General features: G+C 35.8%; 1 protein-coding gene across 2 annotated transcripts in view; it reads right to left on the reverse strand.

Annotated features, from left to right (window-relative positions):
- Positions 1 to 1201: 1201 nt before the first annotated feature.
- LOC140236753 (coiled-coil domain-containing protein 175-like) overlaps positions 1202 to 21574 on the reverse strand; it is a 35139-nt gene continuing 14766 nt past the window's right edge. The window contains exons 13-22 of one of the 2 annotated variants that reach the window (XM_072316685.1): positions 18153 to 18263; positions 17357 to 17564; positions 16532 to 16663; positions 15895 to 16033; positions 15444 to 15523; positions 10328 to 10423; positions 7370 to 7522; positions 6734 to 6836; positions 5850 to 6056; positions 1202 to 3789 (exon numbers count right to left, since the gene is read on the reverse strand). In XM_072316685.1, the coding sequence (XP_072172786.1) occupies positions 3611 to 3789; positions 5850 to 6056; positions 6734 to 6836; positions 7370 to 7522; positions 10328 to 10423; positions 15444 to 15523; positions 15895 to 16033; positions 16532 to 16663; positions 17357 to 17564; positions 18153 to 18263 (1408 nt within the window). In that variant the 3' untranslated portion in view covers positions 1202 to 3610. The remainder of the gene's footprint in view (positions 3790 to 5849; positions 6057 to 6733; positions 6837 to 7369; positions 7523 to 10327; positions 10424 to 15443; positions 15524 to 15894; positions 16034 to 16531; positions 16664 to 17356; positions 17565 to 18152; positions 18264 to 21574) is intronic. The other variant, XM_072316692.1, reaches the window with a different exon arrangement.

The following is a 21574-nucleotide window of genomic DNA, read 5'->3' on the forward strand; positions in this document are numbered from 1 at the left end:
TGCTACAGATGCTCTTACTGTAGAATTGCCAAAGAGGCCATTGTTTCACGATCTAGCAACTCCAACATCACAGTCTTGAGTAATTGTAGAAATTTACCAACAGCACATGGTATTGTGAAGAGAAAAAAAACAAAGGCTGATTTCCCATCTTGATGAGCAGTGTGGTTTCAGATACAGCCGTTACTGTTTTTCATGTCGGACATATACCAGTGACAAGTACATGAGATCATGTTTGACTGAAATTGCAAAGTGAGAACTATGCAAAGGTGAATGAGATGTTTGAAACAGAAAATGAGAATAAAAAGTGCAAAAGAAATAAACCCCAGCTGTCCATATTCTTTTGTAATTTTGTCATTTTCAGATGGTAAAGATAGATGGACGATGATTAACAGGAATGACATGATAGTTGGATGAGGAAGGTTCAGTGTTTTACAATGAATTAAATCTCTGCATAGTAGTCCAGTATTCATTTGATGTCGAGCAAGATTTGCTTATCTTTAGTTGTTTTTTTTTTTGTGTGTGTGTTTTTGTTCACAGACACCAAAAATGACCTCATGGATAATATAAAGAGAACAATGTCCTTCATGTACCGTATGAAATGCATAATCATGAAGACATGTTCTTTTTGGATTCTACAACTATTACTTCATGCACACTTCGTCGGTTGAGAATGATAAGGGCGTTAAGTTGCCTCTAAACCCATAGGCCCGAATTCACAAAGGCGGTACAAATGAAACCATGGTTTAAACCATGGACAAAAACCATGGAGCGCCAAGTGTCGCATGGAATATTTCGTCACGAAATCAGTCATTTCGTCAATGAAATTATTATTTTGTAACAAAATGACAACATTTCGTAACTAAATGAACATTTCGTCCACGGAATGATAATTTCGTTAACGAAACCTGTCATTTTATCGACGAAATGACCAATTTCGTAACGAAATATTCCGTGCGACACTTGGCGCTCCATGGTTTTTGTCCATCGTTTAAACCATGGTTTTGTTTGTACCACCTTCGTGAATTCGGGCCATAGTGTTCGGGACAACTTAACGCCCTTCTCATTCTCAACAGACGACTTGAAAATTCATATGACATTGCACCAGCATGACACAGAGCACATGCCGCCCACCTTAGAAAATTTTCATCAACAAACAATAGTAGCACAATAACAGAACCAAACAAAGGATAAGAGGGTTTGTGATCAATCATTTATGGTTGAAATATAATACCTTCATGTTGAGATCAGAGAAAGGCACAGAGTAAGCTGCAACTGAACTTGAACATCACAGGCAGGCAGAGTTATTGCATCAAATGGTCGTACAGACATTTTGTGATATGTACCGCATTAGAAGCGAGAACGTTACAATTTCATGTGTAATTACCTCTCGTTTTTTTTATTTCCATTACAGTACAACAGTTAGATTTGATCAGTGTTTACTGTACCGGACTGCACTTTACATGTACCTTCACTCTACTCTGAACCAATATATTACTTCTGCATAGGATGGTGATATGGTTATTGTGCAAAAGGCTGAAATTTGCTTATTCAGACGTGCATTGGAGAAATGTATCATGAAAAGGCACAAGCAATGAACATTAGACAAGCAAGTCATTTTTTTTTTCTGTAATGTGAAATTAGAAACAGAAGAAATAACAACTGGAAAACACTAAAAATAAAAATCAGGTAATTTGCATAGTGGAAAGAAATCAAGGACACTTGCAGAGCTAAATCGTTGTATTGCCTGAGCTGAAATAAATCTGTAAGCCACTCTTCGAAGGAAAAATGAATATTTATGATATTGTTTACTTGCAACCACACAGCTCTTGTCTTTGAATGCATCCAGTATAATTATGTTATGTTGTATTCGACTATTTGGCCTCAAGTAAATTGTACATTCAAATACTGTCCAACTGCAATGCATTTTTGTTCAAACTCTTTTCATGTCATACATCTACAGTTGTACAGTGTGAATGATAACTCAATGTATCACTACATTGCACAAATACCAAGTTACCAATGTACACTTCTGTATAAATTAAAAGAGATAGGTGCATTATATACACAAGAATGATTACAGAATTTGTACATATAACAACATATTTACACTCTGCAACACTAGGTTTAAAGACACATTTAATAAATAAGGCCATGGCTAGATCTCTCTGACATTCAAATAAATCTTGCACACCTTTACATTTCACTGAATCTTATTTAACCCTTTGTGCGCTTAGAGTGCTGATAGACACAGAAAACCCCACAGCATTGTACACACTGTGCGGAGTCCCTGACACAGCAAGGGTTCACTTTTCACTGTGTTACACACATTGCAATAGCCGTTATTCATTTTCATGGCATGACTCCATCATCATAAACTGTGTCTGCACGAAGGACCTACTTCGTGCATAGAACCACTGACAGTATAACAAGTTTACAGCTAATGAACAAGTGTTTGAAATACACATACCCTGCACACACTTTCATTTAAATAATTGACAAATATTGCACTTGTATATGGTAACCAGCAATAATCTACACACATGGAGCAAAAAAAAAAATACAATTAACAACTCAATAAAAGCTGCTGTCCAGCAAGCACGCTACATACATTGTAGTTGCATGCAATTTGCCAAGTCTGTATCCATATAGCACAGGAATAGATATCGTCAGTCACATTACACTTTGGCAGAAATGGAGAAAGGTTAATTGCTGCTATAGCAAAACAACGAACTGGTACCACATATTCATTTGAGTAATAGGTGAAGGCACATGGGTACAAATTAAAGTCGAGTCAAGATGGCTTTTTTGGATGGTGAGGCACTTCAGCATCATTTTTAAGCTCACTTGATATTTTGTTCATCTGGCTAAAAATTACTTCTTGGAGGCATTTCTGCCACAGATTAAGACTCTGCCCTATTGAGAATAGGCAAGGCTCAACATGGGTCATTTGAATCGCATGAAGGCAACTTGACTTTGCTCATGGAAACTGGTACCATATTGTTCTTGTTTTATTGCAACACGACCATGGACTGGCAAAAACAAAGATTTGAGACGGTTTACTTTGACTGCAAAGCTTCTGACCAGTCCTACAGTAGAGAGAGACACACCAGAGTTTGATTTTGTTTCTCCTGTCTAGTTCTTCAGTCAATTGATGGAGGGAAATATGTGAGTTAACCTCAACAAGTACCATTTGACACCATTGATATTGGCAATAACACCTTTGTTCATGTTTCTATCTGAAGATCTATCAGTATTCCAGTTACACAGAAGTATTCCGGGTAAATCTGCATTGTGGTGAAAACAGAAACTTAAAGATTGCAACTACAGTGTGATCAGGATGTGCCATTGTGTCAGATTTTCAAAACATTTTGTCTTTCAAACAAGAAATATTGTGGACATGTGATGGACATTTAAGCCATTGCAGACTAGTCCTGAGTATACTTGGGCAGGTGTCTATGGGAAATGCTTGTAGCAAAGTCAGCTTGTCTTTAATGGGCTAATCGTGTACTGCAGATCACACTGGTCATGCAAATCGAAGGGTCCCATTTTTTGGTCACTGACGATCTACACCTGCTGACTGCTAACACCTTCAGCCTGCTGGTCAACACGTTCACTTCTTCTCAGCTGTAATGGGTTTCTGTCTGGACAGGAGGTTGCCATGACTACGCAGAGCTGTCTCCGTTCTCCCTCCCCCCGCCTGGGTGAGGAGGTTGGTGCGAGACTCCAGATACTCCCTCAGCACAGTGGGTGGTCGGGGGACAGTGGTGGGTCGGCTGCCCTGGGCGGTGTCTGTTGGCAGAATGGCAAATAGAGTGTGATGAATGCATGTTTCACCACTACTGCAAAACTCTCCATCACTATAAGTTTCTGTCGGAGCATACCTGTTGGTCTCGTATGCCTGTTGTTAATTCAGTCTACAACTAACATTTGTGAGGTTTATCTTAAGCATTCCAACAGTTCTTGGTATGATGCCCAATGTGCATATTCTTAAATATCCACTACAAAAATGAACTAGTCTACAACATGATTAAATAGCAGGCATTTGCTGGGTCTTTGCACGAGTATGTTTTTCTTCAGATAAAATGTCAAGATTCAATGCAACTCCCAAAAAAAAATAATCAAGCTGAAAAAGTTATGGCATGGTTGTCTTTGACTGATGACAAATACGTCACCTTTTTTGTCAAAAATTATTCAAAATTTTCATGTAACACTAGCGAACAAGTTAATGTCTTTGTGAATTGCATACTGTTAGTTGTTATCACGATACTAAAAGGGTCCTTTGTAACCACTAAGTATTGACTGTTTCATAAAAAACAGGTATTAACAACTCATCTTGCTCATAATACAATTTCATCAGTGACACTTCCCTTACATTTTAAAGTAGTGACAGACTACTACTGTATTCACTCATTGTTCAATGAAGGCAGGGCATTTTTTTTTTTTTTTTGAGACATATACGTAATGATTTTGTAGAGCTAAACGATGTGACCCTCTGGACCATCCAAGATCATGCAGTGAAACAGCCCAAATACCAACACAAATCTTTCATATTACTATCTACAATGACATAGTGACTCAGAAAGATGAACCCACATGAATGAATGAATGATTGAGTGGATGAATGATTGAAGGACTGACCACATGTTTGAATGAATGGAAAGATGAGTGATAGAATGAATGAAAAGTTGAATGCATGAACAATTAATGAGTGAGTGAATACACAAGTGGATGAATGAATGAATGAATGAATGAATGAATGAATGAATGAATGAATGAATGAATGGAAAGCACCATGAACTTCCATGCTGAAAAAAAGACAAGTTCTCAGTCAATGTGTAATAATTTAAAGAAGAAAAGGACCACGTGTGTGACATTCTCTTGACACTGTGAAGTTTGAATACAATGTATAGAATGAGGTAAGACATGCCTAATCCGACCAAGCATGACACATATACTTTTCCAACACATTTTTCTCTCATCCACATCATAGATCAAACTTGACAATGTTGAACAACTAAGGTGGCTGTTTGTTGGATGAACCATGGGAATTTGTGACAATGCCATATTTGAGAGGGAAGATGGGGTACAGGAAAACAAGAACATCTATCCCATGCCTGCACGATGACATGTGCACCAAGAGAGTGATACCAAATTGCAACACCAATAAGACTGATGCAGTCAGGCAACATCTTACACTAAACCAGACACCACTGAATGGTGAATGATGGACCAAGACACAACTCCCTGTGCACTGATATACATTACCAAATGGGTCCTTTTGAAATCAAGACAGTTTGCAAGACAATGAGTTAGTACATTATTGTCATGAAGTAAACCATAATTTTGTTATATTATCATGATTAGCATAAAAAAGACTGTTGTACCTATATGACCTAAGATACAGATTTTGCTTGATGTTCAATTGTCACTTCCTCATTTCAAAGAACTTTTTAATCAACATCAATGCCATGATGAAAAGCAAAAACAAACTGTGAGGCATCTGTTAACCCGTTGAGGACGAGTTCCGAGTATACTCAGGCAAGTGTCTATGGGAAATGCATGTTGAAGCAAATTAAACTGTCCTCAACGGGATAAGCAATGAAAGGCATAATGGATCACTCATAGTTACTCTGTATCTTCTGAAACATAGTATATCATGATTAAAAGAAATAAAAATGATAATGAACTATTTTTATAGAGCACAAATTACATTTAAGCCTCTAAGTGCTATATATGCCATATCCAGCTCCCTGCAGCAGCAAGTTGAATAATGCAAAGCTAGAGACATATAGGAGGAAATGATGCGGATGAAAGATGATGTCAGACATCGAGTGAGTGGGATGTCTTACCTAGTGGTCTTCTCTCAGCCACATTCTCAAGCAGCGAGGCCAACATGATGATCTCCTGCTGTAACTTCTCCGTGATGTCTGACACCACCTGCTCCCGCCGGTCGGCACGGCGACAGAGACCGGTGATGTCATCTAGGAAGACCTGGTCCCGCTGGGCAAACTCGTCCTGGAGGGCCCGGTCCTTCTCCCAGCCAATCTCCAAATGACCTGTGAATAGAAGGTGTCGGGACATTTATAAAATGATGACACTGGTCCAATACAGTCTTACATTGGAATCTCACCTCATGCACTGGTTGGGTACCTCACAACTGGCTTAACATTGGCAAAACAAATGCAGGATGATAAAGACAACCATCGTAACAATACTGATAATCATCATCCTTATTATCATCCTCATTATCATCACCATCATCATCACCACCATCATCATCATATTCAAAATAACAATAAAAGTGAGAAGAAGACACATCAATATGCAGAAAGCCCAATTCTCTGGAAAAGTTATACATAAGAGGACAATATCTACTAAACAAATCCAATTTAAAGTAAACTTCAAAGTAAACTTTCTGAAGTATCTCAAGGTTCTAGATGGCTTTATGCATGAAGGAGCTCTAAGAGGTGAATCATACTAGCCTGCTACAAGTGTAACTGCATTGAAGCATGTAACGTAAAGCATCATATACAATGATAGATGATCACAATGGATAATCTAGTCTACGCTGTTTGAAACACTTGTTGATCTTTCCTTACTGGAGTTTGAAATATGATGACCACTTACTATGTACATGTATATCTATTGTGACTGTCCTGTCAAATTAATTTGTGATACAATGTATTACAAGACACCCAGTGTGATGTCAGGAAACTTGTTGATTCAAACTCACCTCTCTGAGAGGTAACTTGTCTCTCTAGAGCTTCCTCCAGGCAGCTATGTCGGGCAATCTGTCCTTCTATGGAGGTACATTCCTTGTGCATCTTTTCAAGAGCCTGAAATATGAGATAATGGTATAAATATACATTCTTGAGTAGATCATATCTCCAGTGTAAATGGAATTGAACACATTTTTTTTTTTTTTCAATTTGGCTTTTCACCTTGTCATTCATGTCAAGTGCTTACAGATTTAAAGTGATATAGTCTGATTGTACTTCATAGTGAACAACTTGTGAATGTTATATAATTCATGTCAAGGGCAACAGTTAGAGAGACATAAGGTTATGTGTGGAGATTGTGTTGCCTGATAGACTGCCCCTGAATGACGCTTTGCACTTCATACTTTCTTCTTCCCTGAATTCTGCCTTTCTTTAAAGAACCTGTGATTTTTGGTAAGAATTATTGTCCACCTAATTCCTTTAATGTGGACCTAAAAAAAGTGATCTGAATAGAATTACAGTGTAATACATCATACAGACATAGAGGTGATATTCAATGTCTCTTATTTTTGTTGGGAAATATTTCACAAACCATGTAGCAAACCATGTAGCGCTTCTAGAACTCTTTCTTAGTAAAATGCCCATCTCACCCCTCTGAATTTCACGTTTTCCTCCGTCACAGCCTTCAGCTTGCGGCCAGCATGGTAGATGTTCTCCTCAATTTGCTCCAGCTCCCTCGCTTGTTCCTTCATGCGACCAAGGGCCGCCGAGCGCTGCTGGCGCAACAGTTGCTTCAGTGCCACCTACAAATCGCACAGAGCGTCCCAATGGTGCAGGGTTAGACATGGACATTGGACCAAGGACTTAATTACCAAGAATATTTTACAAGTTTTAAGATGTTCAAAACTAAAAAAAAAACCCAAAAACATTTAAACATAGAAACATAGCCTCAGCATTTATTGAGACTACAAATCAGGATAATTTTTGTGTAACAAGCTAAAAAAATTTACAGTCAAATCTTATCAGAATTTGCCAAATGAAAATGGCATTATTCATTCAGACTATTTTTTGACATCATTCAATATTCTGTTATGACATAATCCTACCTTTGTATGTGCCTGCAATATATTTAAACTTCAAAGCTTTCTCAAGAGATACATTTTGGGTCCTATACACTTCATAAGAATTACTCAAAAGAAGTACTTTGTGTTACAATTTCCAGACTTAGTAGAATATTCATCCACTGAATTGGTCTTTGCACTGGTGTCATATTGTTATTGAATCCAATATTTTATTTGGACTTTCAAGTATTAAACAGAATATATACGATAACTTTGGAAATGCATATGGTTTCTCCACACAATTTTGCATTACAAACAGCAAACATGGGCAAAGTAATGATCCATAATTTGAGGACATATACACGCTATAATATCCAAGCAAGATTGCAATGCTGTGCACTTCAACAGATATATTATACTTACCTCAAGCACATGGTTAACTAGAAAATTCAAGCATATATAGTCAATACATTGCTGTTAGAGTAGCTATGGGTGGGTTATATTAGTTAGGGATGAAGCATACATAGACAGTTGTTTAGATGACTGATATGAATGGCAGTATTCAAGACAACTATATTTGTAATTCACACCTCCAACTATTGTTACAGTTACAGCACAAGAAACTCACTAATCTTCTAAGTTATAGCAACTTGCCAGGACTGCTCATAGGTGCTATGTAATTCAATCACAGAACAAACAATTACACAGACAGTCATGTCACATTACTGTCTATCTTTAAGTTACAGTTAATCATTTGATTTAAGATAAAATACACTTCAAGTTAAGTGGACATTCATTATTGAGTTTCAACTCTTTTAGAAACACAGATAAGTACTTAAACCCCCCCCCCCACTCTGAAAAAATATGATTTTGCACCCTGCATATTGTCTAGGGTATCAATTTCACATATTAGGCATACTGAGTAATTAAAATTTTCTCATCTTTCATCATACAAATTCTCTCCCTTATGACAGAGTTTAAAAGAATATTTGAAATTGGAATATCTGTGGCCAGCCAACCCTAAATGCACACAATAATAACTATTAAAAGAAAAATGTTTGTATACACATATGCTAATGTCAAGGATGATTATCATTTTTTCAGTAGAATATATCAGCGTGCAAGAATGAACAAGATTATCCCAGTGATGAGGAGAAAGCTTTTAAATTTCATTGGATGTACAAGAAATATCAGTCGGGCATGTTGGATGTATTTCATATTCAAATAGGACACACAGACATTCTCTTTACGATAGCTGTTTCACTTATTCCTAATGCAATCACTGATCTAAGTAATCCTTGTAAACATATCATAGTTGATATTTTTAATCTACATTAACTACTCCATACAAATAAGTGATGGAATCCCTTTTTCTTTGCTCAATTTTCCACTAATAAATAATATTCTTTCTAGTCAGTTTTTCTGTTTGCGTTTGTTAGATAAAAAAAGGATACACAAATGTTCGATACACAGTGTAGAGTGACTGTGGCTTATAAATACAATGAAACATTACACATGTACAACTCAAAATGTTGATAAGACTAAATGAATCTAAACATATACTACCATGCTGCTATAGCACATCATGAATTACAACAGATATAAACTACATGAATATGAGTATGAAAACACTTCTACAAACATGATCTACTGGAGCAAATGATTCAAAGCATCCAGTGACGTATTGAGAGACAATGTAGATGTAAATGAAGGAAAATGACCTCTCTCTCTTTCAGACACTTGTCTTATAAAAACCAGTTACCCTGATACTTCTATTACTAGTGGCAGGATACAATATCAAGTTTATTTGTTCATTTTCAAAACAATGATCTAATTGTTTAAGGAAAGCATAACCTACAGGGGAAAAAAAAGTCCTTTCAGATAACATTTAGCTTCTAGTGAGACTAAATAAATATGGATATAAATGGGTTCCCCGCTATGAAAACATCAATCACAAGGTCATCTAAAATACACTGTTGCGATATATAGAACTAGTATTGACAGCAAGAACTATATTCATACCACAGTGTACGGCTATGATATGGACTTTTGTTGCCAATTCATTAAGCCCTCTGTGTAGGATCAATAATGATGGGTATCATAATACCCGTAATACCAATAATACCAATATCTTGTGGATATCCAATTATCCATTTTGTCTGGGCAGCCCTTTCTTCTCATCCAGTCTGGTTTGTCTATAGATTTACAATGTATTATCTTATTTACCAAATGGCAGCATAATAGTTCCGATATGTGTATGCATTGGCTACTCCTTGTCTTGGCATGTTCCAACATCTTATTCTGATATACCCCAAAACATTATTGAACAGATGAGGTCTGTGACAAGTGGTCTACTAAACTTACTACACTGATGATGATGATATGAAATGAAGAAATTCTCTGTGGAGAACAGGAACAACTGTACTATGATGCCTTTTACGGTCTAAATGAATGATGATTTTTTTTTTCTTTTGATATACTACATCTTTAGATGTCATGTGATGCTATCCCATGCACGATTTTTGATGATGAGCTCAGTTTGTGTACCTTCGAGAGATTGAGAAAGCGTTTATTTCTGCTCTCGTCTTCTGAGGAAAAGAAGGATTCCCCCAACGGCGGAAGTTCAGTGATGGTCTCTAGGTCCTAGAGGAGAGAGTCAGATCTGGAGTTGCTCACCAACAGGTCAAAAAACTGTCTATCACATTGAGAAATTATTTTAAACAGTGTGGCAACTCAAACATCAAAATCAGAAAACCAAATGAAAAACTAAAAAGAGAAAGTAACTAAAAATGTTTAGTGATATAAGTAAATTGGAAATGATGAGATAAAAGTTGTGTTTTTCTTTTGATAGGCTGAAAAGCTGTGAATTACAGATCAAAACTACCAAGAAATCATCACAGCATGCACTTGTAAACTAACAAAACTCTGTGCAAAAGAAATCATAGGTTCCTGTGATAGAATTTTGAAACTAAAAGACTAGACAGAAAGTGTGCTGGCATGCACATGCATCAAGATTAACTGCGAAGGAAACTAAAAATCAAAATGAGAGGGTACAGATTTCTTTAGTTCACTATATAAAACTAATTACATGTATGAGAGTTCTGAAAAGACATCCATACATCAGTCTAACATGCTTTTAAAGTTTAAGTCACACATTTCTTGTGCCTATCTCACAAACTATCAAGGAAAGAAAAAAAAAACCAACTATGCAACTATGTATTCTTGTTCTGCTATTTGTTCTGCTAACTGTTATCTGCACACACTAGAACCTGAGGAGCAATATTTCAGGTGGAATTACCACTCATTCCTTAACGTACTACTCTTTCTTACAGCCATGTCAGCTATCCTTTGATGAAATTGTTCAGAGGCAAATGAGTATGTCACATGTAAATAGTATAGCTCGACCTTTGATCATACTGACATATACTGTATTTTTCTTGTTCCACTGTAAGCTCCTAATCTATATTTTTTCACGTCACTGATACCTTCATGTATACACCTAATATGTAAGAAAATCCATTTTCAAATTTGTCACAAATACCAGGGTAACTTTTCAAGCTGCTTAGTATCACCCTCTAAGGAGAACTGCACACACTTCAGGAACATCAACATCATTTTTTGAGGTAGATTTGCCAACGACACAGAATAAATACAACGCGGATTTCACTAGGACTCCACTGTACCCCATTTCAGAACATCAAGTACTGACCATATTCCAATGACTAAAGACCACAAAAATTGTTGACCACTGACCACCATGTAGAACCATTGACACCATTTGGAACAGCATCTTTATCCTAATCTTGAAGAAGAACACTCATTAATTCCTACTGCACCCAGTCAAGAAGCTATTCAATAAGAAATCCATCACTAGAGTAGACTCCAGTTAAGATTATGAGACCCAACCATAGACAAGGTACCCTGTTTAGACACAGAACTTCCTTCACCAGTTGAAATAAACACAAAGAACATCAATCTATCTCGTCAGTTTTACCTTCTCAAAATGTTTGCATGTATCATGCAAAATTTCTCTTCAATTTTCTCTTAATTCCCCCTCTCTCTCCCCCTCTCTCTTCTTCTCAGTCTCTCTCAATTTGTGCAAGTAGGATACAGTATTTCTCATTTTTTGAAGATATATTTGCTAACAAAAAACAAACAAACTTTCTCTGCAACACTCTTTAGGTTTAGCTGTTGGCCATGACAGAATGCACATACAGTACACCAACGTAACTCTGGAATGAAACAATAGTATAGAACAAATCTTCATTTACATCCTCTACTTCCATAAAAAACAACTGCAATGCGATCATTGTCATACATTCCCTTCTTCTTCCCTGAAGAGGTATAATGTCAATATTACCTAACAACAAATCACTTTCAAATTTTTGCCTTATCATCAACGCATCAAAGGAAAAATGTTTCGTGTAAAGATGGTTGACATCTAAACTTTGGCAAACAATGAATATTGCACACAATGCCTGTGTATATTATGATAGGCCTACCAATATGAAAAAGTGTGCATAGGTATTCAATTATTGAGAAGAAAAAATTACTAGTAAATCAATACTGTGCAATATTATACACCTTTGTACATCAACTGGCATATAAACATCTAAAAGAAAAAAACATGGCAAGCACATTGATGCATTCTCATACAAACATTTACAATATAATCATAAGAGACAACACAGAAATACAGTGGTGGGTAGTATCTAAGTGTGCAAGTGAACGCACTGCAGATGTGCACAGTGAGGAACCACAGCACAGTGCGCTTTATGCAATAAACATGCCACACGCAGAGTTAGGGATGCACTCAGAAAAGTGTAGAAATGAAAGAATGACCCTCCACCTTTGGTGGCAAAGCGAAGAGTGACTTATCCTGTGATTTCCACATCATCAACAAGAGGCAAACAAAGGGGTGGAACAAATCAGAAGCGAGAAAAATCATTCATGAAATACATTGCGAGGAACTTTGTAGGGTACTGTGGAAAATGTAAGCCCATATAAAGCCAAAGCAAGTTTGTGAGAAAGCGGACATTGCACGTCTTACAAATAAACATGCTCACTTCTTAACGATGGTATTGTTTCATGCTGGAGTTTGCTGCTATCATTAGGAAGTAGCAAAAGTTTTCATTATGCTCACTACCAGCTACACAAAGCACTGTCATCTTAAATCTCAACCCTCCAATGACGTTATTACATTAAGAGTTCCTGGAAATGACACTGCCTAAGCATTAAAGATGATTCTTCAACTATTTTCTTTCGTTCCTTTGCTTTCGAGGGACTGTTTGACAAAAGGAAAGGAAGTCTTTCACAATGTCTATAAAGATCTTTGATACTAATAGATTTTGGTTGGTCATAAATTTTTGCATCAATGCTTCAAATTTCCAAATCATGGTAAGTTTTGGTACAAATGACTGCACTGACCTGAGATTAATGGTATGGGACTACAGGAAAGTAATATTTTCCTGGTATGTTTGTGGTTGATGAGTGCATGAAGCAGTGAAGAAGAATACCATTCTAAAGAACTGAACATGTTTTTACTTCTTTCAGGTGGCTTGGCTCTTGACAGGGGCTCCTGGCAGCAAGAAACTTCTTCTAGAAAGTGCACTTTATATTAAAGTAAAGTTTACTTTGATGTACAAAAAGCAAGCAGATTGCAAATGACTTGTGCAACTCAGAACCACTGCTCCCTCAATATCGACACACCCGTTGTGGTGAACTGAAACTTCTGTACTTACTGGATCGGGAGTTCCTGATCCAGAACTCTAGAACATTTCATGAATGCAATTGACAAAAATCCATCTTACAACAAGCCAAAACGGATTTAACATTGTGCATAACTGACTCACGATTAATAAAATTCTGTATTCATCTACATCTGCAATTATAATGATAAAGAATAACAAGAAAAGGATAGAATAGAAAAGAAAAAAGAAATGGCTAGCGCCATGCTCAACTGATACCTCAACAACAAAATGTCATGCTGCTGTAGTTAACAAAATTGACAAGAATGAATATTTATGATGTAATTGGAGATTAGACATGCCATGTACATACATTTAATCAATATCAAAAAATTGTCAATTCCTTCTAAAAAAAAAAAAAAAAATCACTCGATGAATTGCAACAATACGCAATACGCTTTGCTTTAGAAATGAAATAAATTAGCATCAAACTAAAAGAATGGCATGCACATGTTAGATCATGAACAAAAAATACATGAACAAAAATAGGCAAAAGTTCTATTGCATTCAACCTGATGTCATTAACTACCAGTGCTTAACTTCACACGGAAACTCAAGATGAAATTTGCTCTCAGAGAAAAAAAAAATGAAATTCAAAAACATGCGATGAATTATCAAGAAATGATGACTTAAAACCAAGCACAGAGTAAACACATGATCAAATTATCAACGCACAAATTATCTCTCACAACATATGCATAAGAAAGCTGCTGATGCCAAGAGGGGGAAAAGGGAATTCTAAGCTTTGGGAATCAAAACATTTGTGGCACATTAGTATCCTGAATCAGGCACACAGAGGGATGATGGAATGAAAAGGTTTGAGGGTGCTAAAGACAAAGATAACATTACACAAGTATTTATATTTCTGATATGCTTCTATTCTCAGGTCTGAGTGAATTCGAACAACTTCCCCCCCCCCCCCCCCCCATGGTAAAGTTACAATTACAGAAAAGACCTGCCAAAAATCTTTAGAATCCTGGCATTATCAATTCAGAAATTAGAACATAGATGTTTGTCCACATTCCAAATAGTAAAGGCAGAGTCAAGATGTCTCAAAGGCACCTTCAGACTGTTTTGTTTTTGTTTTTGTGGGTTTTTTTAAAGCAATGATCAATTGCAAAGGAGCGTACTAGATATGTTCAGCCAAAATCACTTCTGACAAAAAGTGTAAATCTCTGAAACACCTGCCACATTTGATATCTATTTGTTACATGTAATACCATGGCTCTTGTAATTGAACATTGATGGCTAGCTAGGAATATTTGGAACTCTACAGTAGGGGAGGAAAGAAATTCTGCAAAGATGGGAGAGGGAGTCTTTAATGAAGCATGGGGGTCAAGGGTTAAGGGTCAAGGGACTTGTCTGATGTTAGGCGCAAACATTAAAGATGCATGTGTAAATATTATGATTACGCCAATACCCAGCAAATAACAACCATTTTGCACGCAATGCAAGACTGCTTTCGTGTGGATTGATGATGATACTGTCATTACGTAATTCCTGTCAGAGTGGAGTTGTGAGATTTTCCCCTGCAAATATGACTTATTAGGCAACTAAGGACGAGCTCCATGTACTGTTGAAAAACAGTTATGTCCGAAACCTATGAGCTTTTCAAAGCTCACGGTACTATTTTCAGAAACTGGACACTTTTTCTGTTTTGTTTTATGTTTATTTTGCTTCAATTGATGGTTTCAAAAATGCACCACATGAATAACATCACAAGGATGTCAGAACATTTAAAAGTTTCGGCTAGATTTCTTATAGCCTGTCTTTGTATCATTTGAAAATCATCATGTTGCACTTGATTGTTTGTGATGTACATTTTTTGGGTGTTGTAATGGTGAAAGCAGTCATGACATCGCTGCCTGCAGTGGCTGTTGCCAAAAATGACTTCATTTCTTTGTCCAGAAACTCACCCCTGGAGCAATCAGCTTCTGTATCTCCCTGGCAGCTCGGGTTGAGGAGGCTTCCAAAGTGCTCTTCTTGTTTTTTAGCTCTTTGGGAGGACAAGTGACATTTCACAGGAAAAAGTTGGTTATATTAGGCACAAAATATACAGTGCATTATTAAACGAGAATTTCTGAGTTCCCTTATTTAGTGCCCTTATCGACTTGTACCCTCCAAACTATGAGCATGAAATTATTGTGCTCTATAACATCTTAAATTAACTGTGACATAATGTATGATGCAAGGTTTGATTTGAAATCATAAAATATTTACACAAATCCTTTGTTCAAATATACTCTGAATTTTCTCATGCAAGAATCAAATGCCAGAAATATTAACATATTAATATGTTAAAATGTCTAAATTTTGAAGGAGATAACTACGTCATTTAATTGAGACATAGAGAGAGATTCTGCTCACCAACAATGTCCTTCTTCTTTGTGTCATACTCTTTGAGTTTGTCTTCAAACATCCTCTCCAGCTCCTCAAAGATGGGAGTCTTCTCGTCCAGCTCCTTCACCTTGGCTGCTAGGTGGGCCTCTGCATCGTCAATCTTTTTCTGCAGTACACATTAGTCACAGAAACGGAGGAATTGATTAGCCACTATACAGTCTTGTGATACCCAATATCCACGGATAAGATGGCAATAAAACAATGATATACCATATATGGTGTACAAACTATAATGTAAAACAGGTAACAAAACTAAAATAATCATGTTATTAATTACACAAACTTTTATTTCAGAGAGAGGATCATAGAAAAATAGAAGCTCAATGGATATTTCTGTTACCATTCATCATTAATACACATCATCGAGCTAACATACACAATTAAAAGTAATTGATATCATATAATCACATATTAAGGATTATACTTTTCGAAATCTAAACTGCATCTGATGTTTACCTCGTAAAGAAAATGCATTTGATTAATACAGGAACATACAGAACATGATTATCAGCAAACAGGGAAACACTTCGGATGCCAGGAAGTTTAACCTGAAGTTCCAACTAACAGAACATATGAGATAATGCTAGGTGCATCTTTGATTTACCTGAAGGCCATTGATCTCATCCTCCAGCTTCTTCTTGACCTTCCCAAAGTCCTTCTGAGCCTTCTTGAGGTCCTTTTCCAGCTTCTTGATGGTCACTTCGTCCTGGCTGATGTCTTTGGTCAACTGCTCACCCTGTAAAAAGAGAGAGGAGACAGGGCCAGAGAGACAGAGGTAATAATCACGAGTCCATTCAAACTGGCATTACTTGATTGTGTGTGTGTATTTGTTTTTGTGTTGTTGTTGCTGTTTTTGTTTTTTGTCTAAGGCTGCAGGCTCCAGAGTGAGACTGTAAGAGACTACTAGCCAACTGATTCTTAACTAAGAAGTCACTGCTTTGCCCACTTTCCTGATATGAAAAGTGTACATGATGTGAAATAAAGCTGATGTTTTTTGAAGCAGGAACTAAATTCAAATTCCATGTATTTACAGAGCTATCCACCATACCAAAAACTCTCATCATAGCTTCAAGAGTTACATCAATTCTTTTATGCTTTGAGTTTGAAACAATGATTGAAAATGACATCAGAAAAACAAACAAAGTGAAGAGTACTCAGCACACTGAGTACATTGCTCTATGTCAATTTTCAAATGGCAGACTAGTTGATATCTAGATATGGACAAAGTTCAGCAAAATTATAGAGTATTTGATTATAATAGTTCTTAGCCTACTGTGTATGGGCGATTTGTACTAACTCCTTTTTATGAGAAGGTAAGTTTGGTGTTCCCTTTCATGCACCAGTCATTACAACAACAACAACAACAACAACAACAACAACAAAAAGTTATCATCAAGTCATATGACCATAGAAGGGATGGTCAGCTTGCCTCATTGGTCAGGTCCACTTGGTCCTGCTTGGCCTTGTTGATGCGGTCACTCATCATAGCCATGTACTTGGAGAAGGCTTGCCGGAAGTCCTCCAGCTCTCGGCTCAATGTGTCCCGTTTCTCCTGCAGCTCAAAGCGCTCCTTGCGCTCGCGTGTCAGGTTCTCCCGGAAGTCCTGGATCTGCTTGGTCAGGAGCTGGACGGTCACTCTGGCAACAAAAAAATGGGCAAGATGGTCAGAGATAAGCAGCATGGTCAAGAATACTTTATCCTGATGGTCACTTTAATTTCAATATGGCTTCAAAGCATATTGAAATACTATCCATGGAGCGGATGTAGTGATTTTCTGTTATGTGTTTGCAAGGACCTACATTGCAATCAAAGAATGGACTTTGATACTTATTTATTTGGACTCTCTGGAAGGAACATGACTTGGGCATAGCAGAATATAATATGACAAAATAAAACTCATGTCTGATTTATGTTCAAGCCAGCTGGACTCTTTATGTGCTTCATCATTGAAACATTTTTTTCTTCAATCAAACGATAGCAAAATATCATATAAACCAATTCCTTCAACCATGCATGTTACATCTTTTCATTTTCAATGTCACCACTGGAACAAATAAAGAGGACATGTCTGAGTGATCTAGATTATATACAGTCCCTACCAGTGGACATCAATTAGATCTAAAAGGATCCAAAGATACTTGAGACTCAATGGACTATATCTATGTTAGTTATGTTCATAAACCTAGTTTTATTCACAGACTATTAGGGCATTGTCACACACTTACTGATGGTTTTCATCCAGAGATTTCATCTTTAGTTCCATGTCGTCATTCTCCAGCTTCATCCTGGCTGTGTCTGTCGCTTTCTTTGTCAGCTCATCCTTGTGGGCTTGCAATCTGAAAGAAAGACAACCTTCTCCATTAACTCCTTCTGTGCCAGGCACTTTGGACAGCATGTTCAAACCATGAGAATTTCTGTACCAAGTAGCACCCAAAGAATACAAAGGTTGAATCACAGCAGAAATTCATTGCAAACTACTAATCTCTGATTACATGGATGTCACAACTATCAGGCTGCACTCAGATTATCTCATTTCAAAGTTATATGTTCATGGTACCTGGCTAAGACAACTACATCTAGCTAGAAAAAGACTTCCTAAGCTTTAATCACTGAAAAGAAAAATACACCAGCTCTTATGTGACTTAATTCTGAGACATTTTCTTTTTTATTACTTTTTTAAAACATAACATAAATATTTTGTCTAGCCTCAATCTCTATCCTTGAGTAAAACTTTGTCTCATTTTTCGCAACACACCAGTCTTTGATAATTTATTCCATTTGGGCACCTTTCACAAATGTCCTGACTTGACCGATATTTAGTCTCACACGAAGGCATAGTACATATATATATATATATATATATATATATACTCCTAGATGGGTCATTTGGAAGACATCTCCATTTGTTTTATATGCAAATTTTAAAATACATGTTCAATGGCAATTTACGCAATGGAGACACGAAAATTGTCTCCTTAATGACCAGTTGTCTCCCTAATGAAGACACTTCCCCCCAATATGTCTCCCTAAGGTGCCAACTAGGGATATATATATATATATATATATATATATATATATATATATATATATATATATATATGTATATATATATATATATATATATATATATATATATATATATATATATATATATATATATATATATATATATATATATATATATATATATATATATATATATATATATATATATATATATATATATATATATATATATATATATATATATATATATATATATATATATATATATATATATATATATATATATATATATATATATATATATATATATATATATATATATATATATATATATATATATATATATATATATATATATATATATATATATATATATATATATATATATATATATATATATATATATATATATATATATATATATATATATATATATATATATATATATATATATATATATATATATATATATATATATATATATATATATATATATATATATATATATATATATATATATATATATATATATATATATATATATATATATATATATATATATATATATATATATATATATATATATATATATATCCCTAGTTGGCACCTAAGGGCGGACGTCCACTTGGGCGCGGACAAGCCCCGGAAGGGTTGCGGAAGCAAATTTTGTTATTTCGGCATCCTGTCCGCGGAATAACTTTGTGAATCGGCTTGTCCTGGGACATTCCTAGGACTGTCCGCGGACTGTCCGCGGACTGACTGCGGACATTCCTAGGAATCACTCCGGAAGAGCGCGAAATACCTCGGAATATGCTAATCGTAGCCGGGCAGCGCGGAAACATCTAGGATTACACCAGGAATGAACGCGGACAATTAGGATGCCTTCCGGACAACACAAGTTAGGCATGCGGACAAACTGCGGACAATACCAGGAAAATGGAAAGGTATAAATTTGGCGCTGACTTTGACTTTTCCTCATTTGACTGCTAGCCGTCATTGATGCTCCTTGTTGTGCTTCCGCAGTAGCGGCTGATATTATAATGATTGGTCAAGATTATTTGATAAATGTGACCACCAAAAGTCGAAGAATAGGATTGTCTGCATGTCGGCTGCCGACTCATTTTTTTTTTTTTATTTGTCTCATCTGGGAGAACAATTTTTTTCTCTGCCTACAGTCACATGGATGATATTCGCAACCTTTTTGAACCATATATATATATATACATATATATATATATATATATATATATATATATATATATACATATACATATGTATATATAATCATGTTGATAAGGTAGTCCACGTGTGGGCAGAATAAAAAGATAAGTAACAAAACTGCAACAAAGTTCATGCTGTATTCACCAACGATTTATTTCTTCACAAGAAATAAACCGTTGGTGAATACAGCATGAACTTTGTAAAGTTCATGCTGTATTCACCAACGGTTTATTTCTTCACAAGAAAAAGAAAAACCGTTGGTGAATACAGCATGAACTTTGTTGCAGTTTTGTTACTTATATATATATATATATATTCTTTATTCCCTTTTTTTTAGACCTGTGCTTTATCCATCGTTAAGTATGTTATTTACATGTTTTGGCTGATACTTCTGTAGAGCATGCCAAAATGATCCTAGTCATTAAATTTGTTTTGCTTTCTCTCATTTTTACCCTTGTGCATCTCTAACCCTCTCTTATTTTGATCACTTTTGAACATTTTCAAGTCCGAGAATTTTTTTCTTCATGCTTAGAGCTTACTAGCCTATTGTCAATGAAGTGTAAAAATGGGGAAATATTTTTAACCTACTTTAATTTACTTTTGTTGGGGGGGGGGGGGGTTCAGCTGGTCTGTCAAATTGGACAATCGAGTTTATTTGCAACTAAAACAAAAAGAAGAAAAAATTATTAGGTAATAAAAACTACGAAAATCATGCAGGTAACGAATATTTCTGAAATGATTTGTGATGCTTAATGTGTACTTAAATATATACACTCAGCAAAAAACAAAAAAGAAAGGCAGAAATTTAACACTTTTTCGAGTTCATGATTTATTGCTTTTTCTCTCATTTCACTTGAATTTTGAAGTGACAGAAAATTCTTCATTTTCCTCCATCATCTTTAGCTTTCATTGTTATTTTGGGCTTCAAAGATATTACATTGTAATGAGACCACATGTATATCTTTGTAATTTAATTCATGCTTTTTAGTGTGATGAATTTGTTTTTTGTTCTAATATGTTGTATCATTAGAAAGCATTTACGTATGAATAACAAGTTGTTCATGTTTACATAATACATTAACATTTAGCCAAAAATTCTATGCTTTTTTTTTCTTAGTGTACTTCCACCTACTTTTATGATTTTTCAGCTGGGCTGTCACATGGGACAACCTAGTTTCTTGGCAAATAAAATACGAAAACAACATACAGGAAAATGTACTATAGTAAGTAATAGGAACCAGGAAAGTCACTCAGATGAAAAATAATTTCTGAGAAGATCAAATCAAAACAAACTTACTAGGAAGTTATGGGGCCGATTTCACTTCTTTCTGGTTGCTTTTGGCACAGTCTCTACTAACTTCTTCTTTGCCTTCTGGGACCGGAAATTCCTTAGATTTACCTGTTCTTCATCACTAGACGA

The sequence above is a fragment of the Diadema setosum genome, chromosome 1 (assembly GCF_964275005.1).
Source record: "Diadema setosum chromosome 1, eeDiaSeto1, whole genome shotgun sequence".
Classification (NCBI taxonomy): domain Eukaryota; kingdom Metazoa; phylum Echinodermata; class Echinoidea; order Diadematoida; family Diadematidae; genus Diadema; species Diadema setosum.